Source organism: Nestor notabilis, unplaced genomic scaffold (genome assembly GCF_000696875.1).
Source record: "Nestor notabilis isolate BGI_N333 unplaced genomic scaffold, ASM69687v1 scaffold4142, whole genome shotgun sequence".
NCBI lineage: Eukaryota > Metazoa > Chordata > Aves > Psittaciformes > Psittacidae > Nestor > Nestor notabilis.
In genome coordinates, this window is record NW_009917729.1 from 4492 (window position 1) to 16002 (window position 11511).

The following is an 11511-nucleotide window of genomic DNA, read 5'->3' on the forward strand; positions in this document are numbered from 1 at the left end:
TAGGCAAGTGCTGAGGGAGCAGGCTGCCACTGCTGGTGTTTTTGCCAGAGAGGTAGAAGTTCACTGCCTTGAATATCAAAAGGATTTCATAAGACAAAACCTTGGAATCTCCAGCAGAACAAGCTGTCCAGGCAGTGCTTTTGAGCAGAACTGATAAAAGCCGTTTCAAGAACATCTTTGAGATTACCGTATTAAAACAAAAGCAAGCAGGCAAACAAACAAAAACCTCTCAAAATCAAAAAACAACACCCCCCCAAAAAAACCCACAAACAACAAAAAACCCAGCAACAAACCACTGAAATGTCCTGATGTGTTTCCAATGAGATTTGAAGGGATTATTAACAATACCGCTTCTCAACCATTTTGGAAGACAACAGGAAACTTTCCTTCCCAGGTTATTTCTTAAATTATTAATTGTTAATTGACTGAGTTTGATTGATTGATTGAGTTAGAGAGCTATCTATCTTTGTAGGGACGATTTCTGATGTAAATGGACTACAGTAGCGCTTCCACAGAAAAGGCTTCCGACAGAGTGCAGGAATGTGTTGCGATGAACCAAACTTCTTTTCTTTTTTCTTTTTTCTTTTTTTTTTTTTTTTTTAATCTGACCTTTTCCTCTCTTTATTCCATTTATATTAACACTGTGGCATCTTAGAGCTCTGGATAATCATTACTTGATAGGAAAACCCAGGTTGTTACAAGGGGACTTGGGTAAAACACTGTCTGACTTACAAACTTTCTCACTGTTTCAGCTAAATTTAAAAATGGACAATATTTTTTTTCCCAGATTTTGCATAGGTATGTAAAATCATATACTAGCTGGTTTATATATCTTACCTTGTATGTTACAATGAGCTGTTCTTTTCAGAAGTTACAAAAGTTTTTTTTTCATCAAGAAAGAGATACCCCTTTGTAATTAAATGAGCAACTAGCTGAAAATCACTATGTGCAAATAATGTTAAGGGGAAGGGTAGTAACTGCTTTTCTTAAAGTCTACACTTACTTTACATGCTTTTCAATATTCTGTACTTACGGAATATCAAGAATAGGGAATATATGTACCATTTATGAAAGTATGATGAGTTTAGTTTCTGAACATCAGATATGCCAAAGAACAAGTTTGATATAATTTTGGATATAAAGCCAAATGCAAGTTCTGCAGCTCTGAGGTTCACCATCAGTCATTTTCTAATGATAATTAGTTCACCTATCATCCTTGCTGTGATTTAATATCACTTCAATTAAAAAAAAAAAATCTGTGAGATAGTTAGCCACACGCTGTTTGAGTTATGCTCTATATAAGTTGTCATTATTTTTCTTCTCCAAAGATAACACTATGGCTGCTACAGTGAACTTGGAGCTTGATCCCATTTTTCTGAAAGCCTTGGGCTTCTTGCATTCAAAGAGTAAGGACTCTGCTGAAAAGCTGAAGGCACTTCTTGATGAGTCTTTGGCCAGAGGAACTGACTCGAGCTACCGTCCGTCTCAGAAGGTATTGGTATTAGAGAACATGTGTTTTTTGTATGCCTTTTTAAAGCTGCTGCTATTCCTGGTCTATCTTCTATAGCTGAAAACTTGAAAGAGAATCAGAAATTAAGGAAAAGATAAAAGTGATTATGGAATATTCATCATTCCCCTTTTATGCAACATAATCTATTCAATTAAAGTTAATGGGAAAAAAAAACTCTCTACCTTTTTAGTGTATCAAGACCTGTAAGAGATATTCAGTACTATATTGCAGGTGTCATGATTTTGTAATAGTACTTTTTGTATTCACTTTTATATCAGTTTTAACATTTTTGTTTGTAAGCTATCACAAACACTAAGGTGAACCCCAAAATATGTATTTCTCCAGTTACAATCAGGCTGAAAGGTCTTTAAAATGCAGATTACTTCTGTCACAGATCAATATGCAACAAAACAAGATATTTACTGATAAAGCTGGATCTCTTTTCTTGAAATTCTGCTCATGAAGTCATATGAGAATGAAGAACACCAAATGGTTCAAAGCAGAAATGATTTGCAGGCTGAAACCATTGCCATTGAATGGATAAACACTATTTTTCATCTCCTGAAAATCACTAAACACCTGCTAGAGAGAATATTTGAATCTGAGATTAGTATATGGAAATAACCAAGCAGGGAGAACCTCATATTGCTACAGATTGCCATATGGATAATGAGGTAGTGTTCTCCCTTAGGATGCCTAGAAGTCAGCCTGGTATGTTCAAATGATGGTCTGTATGCTGATACATTAATAATACTTCATTTCTACATGTACGTGGTTCCAAATAACTAAAAGGCATTATTACTGTTACAGCATACATCATGCTTATACTGTTTGGTCTAACTCCTTTCTATTCAACTCCCTGAAACCTAAACTGCAGCTCCTTCTAACACAGGTCTCAAAACTCTCACGTGCCGTTTATATCAGAACTCAAAGAAGCATTAGTTTATGGTTTAAAGAGGAAGCAGGGAGCCAAATGATAGTGCAGAGGGGCTTGGAAGACAATTCTAATAACAGCTTGGCTGGTAATTGCCTGTTCTTAGGTGAGACTGAAGCTCAGGCCAGAGAAAGAAATCTTTTATTCTCCTCTTTTCAGTGTGTCTCCAGTATCAGCTGGACTGCAAAGCTCAGAAATGGGAGAAAGTGCAAGAATTCCTTTCCTTGCATTCTCAGGCTGCAGGATTAATTTATGGTTGACCATGAAATCCAAGAACAGAGTAAGGAGCACAGGATTACCACTGTCAAGCGGATGAGGAAATCCGTTTCCGACTCTGGATGCAACAGGAAGTCAGCAAACTTGGTGGAGATGGGTCTGAAGCTCAGGGCTCAGAACCTGTCCCAGTATACAGCAGAGAATTACTCCCTTCTTACCAAGCTGTGAGGAAGGGGAGGTACCTTGCTTGTGCACATTGGTGTGATTAATTAATTACTCATTTACAGACTTACTTGCTTCTTATCCTTTGCTGACGCTAATGTGTCACTAGTAAGAACTATTGGTTTCTATTGAGAGCTAAATCTATTAATCTGATAGGTGAATATGGGCTAAGATTAAGTAGAGGTCAGTGGTTTTCTCCATGAGGGAATGAAATATTGATGCCTAGTGGCATCAGATATCAACTTAAGTTTTCAGTTTATATGGAATTTTGACCTCAGAATTGTCTGAAAATTCATGTTCATTATCTCTTTGCATTTTAAAAGCAGAAAAGTTTTCCTTTTTATAATAATGTACCAAAGAGGATCTGGTTTTGGAAAAGGAGACCTTTTCCTTTGGAAGGTGAGTGAAGAGGAGGTTTTGATAATTGACTGCAGCTTAAACGTACTATTTTGTCGATGTGATATGAAAATATTTAAGAAATGTTAAATCAGTGATCAATGTTGTATGACGTGTTGTTTGTCCATCCTGTTATCTAACTAATTGCAAACTAGGAATTAACTGAAATGTAGGGTTTGCCTTCAGTTTTTGTTTCTGTTTTTAGGAAGTAGAGCAACCAAAAGTATCTGTTACCAAACCTATTTCCAGTAAGCAAGAGCCTAAAACTTCTAGTTTGCCTTCTGGCAACAACAATGGCAAGCCCACTGCATCAGAAAAGGTGAAAAAAGAAGCAGAAAAGAGGTCTGCTGATAAAGTAAGTAATTTTTCTTCGAAATAACTTGGTCAATAAACTTGAAGGTGTTTTAGACAAAAGCTCTCCTTTTTAACTAAGTCAGCAACTCATCTAATGGTGCATAGCCTGTGAGCTGTGTTATCCAGTCACGTTGCCATTTAGGCAATCCAGCAGAAGTCATAATTAGTCTGTGAATGTTTTCCCTGCTCACTGCAGGTGGGTTGGACTAGATGACCTTTAAAAGGTCCCTTCCAACCCAAACCGTCCTGAGATCCTATGTTTTAAATATCCTGGTAATCGAAGGTTACTGGTATGTTGCAAGATGAAATGTGGGATTCCCAAAACTTTTTTAGCGATGTTGAGGTAAAGTACAAAAAGTGGACTTCAGCTTCTAGTTCATAAATATTTTGAGGAAAATACATATCTAAGGAAAATGTTTTGTGTATGCTGTGTAAAGTACATCTTCTTATACTGCTAACCTAATGGTTCCAGTCTTTTTTTCATTTTAGTAATATCCATTAGCTTGTTGCATTTTCACATTCTCTGTGTGTGTGTAATAGATAAAAGGGGATTCCACTGAAGGAGCCGATACACCAAAGAAGCCCAGAGTAGAGAAGCCAGAGGCTCGTTCCTCTCCTATTACGGTTCAAACAAGCAAGGATTTGTCCATGCCTGATTTGTCTAGCTTTGAGGAAACCAGTGCTGATGACTTTGCTATGGAAATGGGATTGGCCTGCGTTGTTTGCAGGTCAGTCAACACTACTTCATTGCAATTGTCACCTTTTGTTGTTGTTGTTGTGTACTATTGAGTTAATACTTCCCGTAGTTTTTTATTCTGGAAAGCACGTAAGCACATAACCAAAATTAATAATACATTTAAGTAGCCTTCATGAGTAAGAATGGTTTCTTGAAAATGAAACCCTTAATGAGAAAACCAACTTTTCTTCTTCAGGAAAAGGCTAAGTGTCGAATAAAATAACTAGACATGATGCAAACCTATCGTGACAAATACTAGTTTTTAATTATTTGCTTTGGTTTCACAGATTATTTATATCCTTGTATGTCCTCACTGCTGCCAAAAGGAACAGTTTGGCTATCCCAGTTGTACCTCCTTCTCTGTCCTGTTTAGGGGATGTATTACCCAGAAAGGTTTGTGATCAGCTGAGTCAGCTTCTGGATCAGCTCTCCACTTGGGTTTTTCAATTAAGTTTCAGACAGCTTAGTGTGTGTAAATGCTTATGCTGGCACATGTGTGGGTGCAGGAATGGAGAGCCAGGACAGAGATGAAGGTGGGACTGGGCTTTTGGTAGCAGTATGTATTTTAGTTCAGCTTAAGTCAGTTAGGAGACTGTACTTCATAACTTTGTTCTTCAGTCATTTCTATGGTCATTCCTGTTGTACAGATACGGAGGTGTCTCCGGTGCATGGAGGATAATTGTTACAGCTAGTTATACTGTTAACCAGTTGTGGACCGATGATATTTCATGTCCCATTATTCCTTAGTGTTAGCACAACTGTTTAATTTCTTATTATAGACATTGAAGAAGGAAGAACAGTTACAACATTTGAAGTATTAAATATTCTTGCAAATTCCATTTTTGCTGTCTCCTAAAGGGGCAAAGCCATGTTCAGCAGTATGTTAAGATGCTACTAGAACAGCATGCGATTAACTTATTTGGCAGGACCGGAATAAAGACAAGTCTTGAGCTGCTGTGGATTATTAATTCTGCATCTTCCCTGGCAAAGGAAAACATACAGACATAATGAGAAATGACTGCAAAGCAAAAAAAAAAAAATGCAACTATTGTGCCTAGTGTGGCCAAGTGTTTGCTTTAAAAAGCACCAGCAAGGTGTATGGTTCCATTAGCTGTTCCATAATCAGCATATAACCAGGCAGCTGAAGGTGTTGCTTTGGGCTAGTCGTAGTCACAAATTCATAGTGCCCTTGCAAAAGATACATCTATCCTGGCTAACTAAAATAGCTCTCATTAAGCTGGTGCAAAAGGGAGAAGCACAGCAGGGAAAAAAACAACCCATTAGAGAGGGGCTGGCAACAGCCACCCACCACTCAGGATTTGTTTTCGTTTTACATGAAACCTGATGGAACTGATGTCATGTGGTTCTCGATCTCCAGCTCATGCTGGACAGGATGTTGTTCGGAGTACTCATGCTTCAGACTTCCCAAATCCAGCACACTAGTTAGACAGTATTCCACTATTTACTGCTCAGCAGCCAACATAGGGGCCGCCTTTGACATTGGCAATCTTAAAACAGATTTTTAACATCCCAGTAAATAGGAAATATAAAAGCACTTTGTTAAATAACTCAAATATGAGTAGTATTTAGAAGATTACGTCTTTTAGTAACTCAATAAATTATTCAATCAATTGTGAATAAAAACATTGTGTCCAATTGCAGAGTAGGTGAGGTTCATAGCCAAAGAGTTTACGTTTTATGTTGCTTAAGATGGCAAATTAACAGGAACCCAGCTTTGGGTTCACAAATGCAAAAAGTGCATCTGAATATTAGCTATTCGTTTTTTATAGATGTAAAAACTGGAGACATTAAATATTTCTTCAAGATTTGCCAAATGTCAAATGTATTTTTGTAGTGATTGAGAGTATCAAATGTTGATGCCTATGGTGTTTTTCTTCTTCTTTTACACCAAGTTAGGCATAAGGAGAGAGCAAGTATTAAAATAGCTCTAAGACCAGCAGATCTTAGAAAAACAAGACTCGCCAGTTACATGGCTCCTCAGTTATAAATACTACATGCAATTTGCAGGTGATAGTGAACTCTGTCTCTCAAAAAAAATCCCAAAATATGTCTTTTAAAAAGTCTGGTTTTGAAAGAACAACCTTATTTTTTATGAATACTTTGTTTATTTGTTTTCTGAAGGTAAAAAATCATTAGGTTTGTTTCTCTGTTATATAATTTTAAAATTACTCCAGTTTAACTTGTTTCTGGGCATGAAGAGTTCATGTTTTTTTAATCAGTCTGGAATTGTCCTTTGTAATTTTAAAATAAGATGAGTATCTCCCCTTGAGACTTCAGGTTGAAACATCACTGCTTTGTTCTGACCTAGTTTACTTAGGAATAAGAAACAAACGTGGCTTTTTGAAATACCCTGTGCCTAAAATAATGGTCCCTGGAATTTCAGAAAGGTTTCTCCCTCTCTTTTTAAATAACCCATTTAAAGGAGAAGTATTTCTTAAAAAATGCACTAGTATCCATACGGACAATGCCTTCAGATTTCATTTTCCTGTTACATAAAGAAATAAGAAATTACGTTTCCCCACCCATCTACAAATAGAGTTTCCATGGTTACCTGGATACCTGCTCCTTGGGGATATGAGCAAAGGCAGCTTAGCAATTAAATAGCTTGATTTGTCATCTGAAAGACAAAATCATAAGGAAAATGGTATTTGGCTGATTCACAGACATATTCCCAGTCATGTGTATATCCCTAATTTGTCATTTATACAGCATGATTACTTTCACCAGAGGCCCATGCAAAGTGAAGTCCTCATCGCCAGCTTACGTGTTTGCTTCAAGGCAGGACTGCACAGTTAATCCTTTCTATTCCATCTTTCCATGATTCTGGTATTATCTCAAATTCCAAGTGTCTGCCTGTGTAGTAGGGACCAAAAGGATAGCTACTAAAATATCTTTAAAGTACTATACAGCTTGGATGATGATGGTTTTAAATCCTGTAGTAGAAAGCACTCTTACAGCCTTGTCATTGAGAAATTATTTGTTCTTGAACTGTATTGCTCTACAGCCTATAGCAAAATTATCCTGATGTAGACTAGGCCTTCATATGCTAACATAATGAGTAAGTCAGAATTGGTATACAGTGAGGTACCTATAAAATGCCCAGGTGAAGTAAAGCAGGTGAGACATTTCTAATACAAAAATCAAGCAGGGAAATCAAAAGTGCCATATACACATGTTTATTAGTATAGAAGTTTTAGATTTTCTTGAAATAAATCACCTTAAAAAAAATACAAAATTTCTAACATATTTGTTGGGAAGAACTCACACAGGAAGGAAAGGAATATTTCATTTGCCCCAGGTAGAAAATATAAGTGAAAGCAAAAATATTCTTAGTTTTTATCTTAAGCCTTGCAAAATTTGCAACAATTGGATAATCCTTTAAGTGCTTTCTTCTATAATATGTTCTCAACTATTTGCTCTGCAGGCAAATGACAGTTATTTCTGGGAATCAGCTAGTGGAGTGTCAGGAGTGCCATAATCTCTACCACCAGGATTGCCACAAACCTCAGGTGACAGACAAGGAAGCGAATGATCCTCGACTTGTATGGTATTGTGCCCGCTGTACCAGGCAGATGAAAAGAATGGTAGGAGTCATTTTTTTTGTCTTGCATGACTCTGTTTGAATACAGCAGGCTATTTCTGATCCATGAGAGTATTTTATGGGTTGCAGAAATCTTTGGAAGCATGTTGGAGAACAATTTTTCTCAGCAGTGTTTCCCTTGCTGCAGCTGTGTTTTTTAATGTAGCATCTCAAAGAGTGTTCTGTAACTTGCGCTTCTTAAACAAAGCTTTTTAAAAAGCAGAAGTTAAGAAGAGTGAAATAGGATTATTTCCTACCTGCTATGCAGCAGTTTAAAACTTCTTTTTTTATTTCAGGTTTTAGTACATGTCTACCAAATAGCCCTACAGGTTTAGTTTTCTTCTCAGCTTTGGACAGGAATGGTTGTTTTCCTGGAAGCCAAGACTGCAAATTTCAGTCCAAATATTAACACTCAACACAAGTGTTCTCAGGCTCAACAACTAGCTGAGGGTAGCACGTTCCAGGAAATAACTTCCTTTATTTTGATTGACCTGTGTGTTAATTTCTTGACTAAACAGACTAATTATTCCTGATCCCACAGGAATCCCACTCATCTCGTGAGAAAAAAACATCAGAGTAAGAAAGCATCTTTGGCTGCAGGAAACATTAACCATTAGTTCACATGACTTTAGTTTTGACACTTTAAAATCAAGCCCTTTATACAGCAGAAAGCATGTTCTGTTTTGGAACTGTTCTATGATAACTTAGCAAATTGTTACCTGTTGAAATGGCTCTACTAAGAAACAAGAGAAGGCATCCATGTAAGATCCTAGCCTGGGAGTTACCATCACTGACTGAAATACATGATTATTCTGATGATCGTCAGGCCTTTGAACTCAGAAGAATGTTTGCCTGAGGTCAGTTACTGCACAGGATAGCCACTGCAGCCATTCAGCGTTTGCCTTCAATATGCCCTTTCCTTTTTTTTCTTTCAGCATAAATTCCACCGTTTTACCTGCCACTTCTTAGCAGACTTTTGCAGCCTACATCTCAGTACTGCTGGATTATGCCCCTGTCTTCCTCAGGATCACTTGTCTTTGCCTTATTTCTGTGAAGGCACAGTGCTTTCCTGCTCCCTACGTGCCAACACTGCCTCTCTTTCCATGCTGAAATAGCGAGTCCTATTCAGTATCTTTTTTTGGATGGACTCCATCCCCAGTACCGTAATCAGCACCACCTCCACGTCCCCTATTCCCTTATTTCTCAGGCACCGTTCAGCTTGAAATTTTATAGGCTGGATTACAGTTTGGTAATGCACCTGCTTTTTGCTAACAGTCAAACCACTGTTTGTTAGTGTTAACCATTGACCAAACAGTCAATGTTGCAGGGCCTATAACTAATTTGTTTTGGGTTTGTTTTGGTTTTTTCCTACCACTTATACAGGCTCAGAAGACACAAAAGCCACCTCAAAAACCAGCTCCTGCAGTGGTTTCAGTTGCACCAGCTGTGAAGGATCCACTGGTCAAGAAGCCAGAAATTAAGTTAAAACCTGAGACCCCAACAACTTTTCTAGCATTTAAGAGAACAGAAGTCAAGGTAATGTAATTTAAATTTTCCAGAGGAAGAGTTTACATTTCAGTGCATATATTATAATTTTTTCAATTATATTCTGTATTTTTAGTTATATTTTATCTTCATAAATGTGTACTAGCAGCCCAGAAAGCCAGTCCTATCTGCATCAAAAGGTTAAGGGAGGTGGTTCTCCCGCTATGCTTAGTTATCATGAGACTCTACCTGAAGTACTGTGTTCAGCTCTGGGGCTCCCAGCATATGATGGACATGAACCTGCTCAAGCAGGTCCAGAGGAGGGCCACAAAGATGATCAGGAGGCTGGAGCACCTCCACTGTGAAGAGAGTTGGGCTTATCGACCCTGGAGAAGAGAAGGCTTCACAGAGACCTTATGGCAGCCTTCTAATACCTACAGGGACCTTACTGGAAAGATGGGGGGGACTCTTTATCAGGGAGTGTAAAGATAGGACAAGGTTTTAAACTGAAAGAGGGTAGATTTAGATTAGATATTAGGAAGAAATTTTTTACTGTGAAGGGGGTGAGGCACTGAAACAGGTTGCCCAGAGAAGTTGTGGATACCCCTGTGGACCCTAGAAGTGTCCAAGGCCAGGTTGGACAGGGCTTTGAGCAACCTGGTCTAGTTTCTTAGTAGTGGCAGGGGGGTGAGAACTAGATGACCTTTAAGGCCCCTCCAACCCAAGCAATTCCATGATTCTATGAATTTCTCTCTGTGGCCCAGTAACATATTCATGTTTTGATACTTTGATAGGTTGAAAGTTTCTCCTCATGATAATAGTGAACAGTGGCAACGCTGGGTTAGCCGTTGGAGTTGTTGATCTTGAAGGTCTTTTCCAGCCTTCATGGATGATTCTGTAATAGGGAAACTAGCTGACTCTAAGATTTAATTTAAGAGGTGTCTGCTTCTTACATATGTTGCCTCATGTTTCTGTTTCTCCAAGTTATTTAATAAATACTGTCACAAATTGGCCAAAGCTGGTAAACCAGAAGCAGTGTAATAAATAGCACAGTAGTCTAACAAAGCATGACTCTTACCTAGGAAAACACATCTTTAACTCAGAATTAAAGCAATTATTCATGTGTTCAAAGTTATGTTTGCCATTGCTCTGCCTGGATGCAAACCATCATGAATAATATGATGGCTATTGCTTAAGCACTTACACTTATGAATAGCTTTTTTCACCTTAGTAGTTATTTATGTGCCTAAATGGGTTGTAAGAGTGAGGCCCAGTTTCATCCGTTATCTTTACTGTTTAGAAGCTGTCTGGATGTATTATGGAAGGAGTATTACTTGAATAGAGGAATTTAATTTCTGCTTTGACTCTGCTGTTTGGCATGACTCTAGTATAGTGTTTCAACTGTGTATTATTCCCACCTGAAAACTGGGGATTAAAAGGTTTAAGGTGTGGAAACTGCAGTTAATGTGTATAGATCTTTGCACAGAAGGAAATAAGTGTTTGCAGTAAGTTTGTCTTCTGCAGTATCTGAATGGGTAGACTACAGGAAAAAGGTCCAGTACCTTTTCAAGTCTATGTATGGTACAGGCTGCTAAGAACCAAGAGGAGGGAAGGGCAGGAATTTAAAAAGTTTAGACATTGCTACTTTGGCCAAAAGGCTAATAAATACAGTACTTAATTGCTCAGTGTCTGAATTTTGCCTGAGCATTGGCCATCTTGTTAAAAAGTGACACTAGGTAATGATGGTAGAAAGAAAATCAAAGGTGGTGGCTTGCCTCCCTTTTTTTACACTTCACAAATTTGGGCTTTTTGTAGTTACTTCAGTTAAACCATCTTTTAGAGTTTATGGGGGGATCACCCATATGGTAGCCTGCTAACTGTATAGAAGAAAGGGAAGAAAATGCAATACTGGCTTTATGTGGCTGGGAAATTAAAAGTTGGCTGTGTCTGGCATCCTTGTCTTGTTAATACTTTTAACTGTAGTGATCAGTGATGAAATCACTGCTGGGTGTTCCTTGGAAAAGACCTGAAACAGAGGCTTGATCTATTCCAGCGGG

The 11511-nt window shown here is 38.0% G+C and overlaps 1 protein-coding gene across 1 annotated transcript in view; it reads left to right on the forward strand.

Moving 5' to 3' along the window:
- Positions 1–1320: 1320 nt before the first annotated feature.
- Positions 1321–11511, forward strand: part of INTS12 (integrator complex subunit 12) — an 11005-nt gene continuing 814 nt past the window's right edge. Inside the window, exons 1-5 of the mRNA XM_010009372.1 lie at positions 1321–1492; positions 3484–3633; positions 4173–4360; positions 7814–7973; positions 9353–9505. Coding sequence (XP_010007674.1) covers positions 1337–1492; positions 3484–3633; positions 4173–4360; positions 7814–7973; positions 9353–9505 — 807 coding nt within the window. The 5' untranslated portion in view covers positions 1321–1336. The remainder of the gene's footprint in view (positions 1493–3483; positions 3634–4172; positions 4361–7813; positions 7974–9352; positions 9506–11511) is intronic.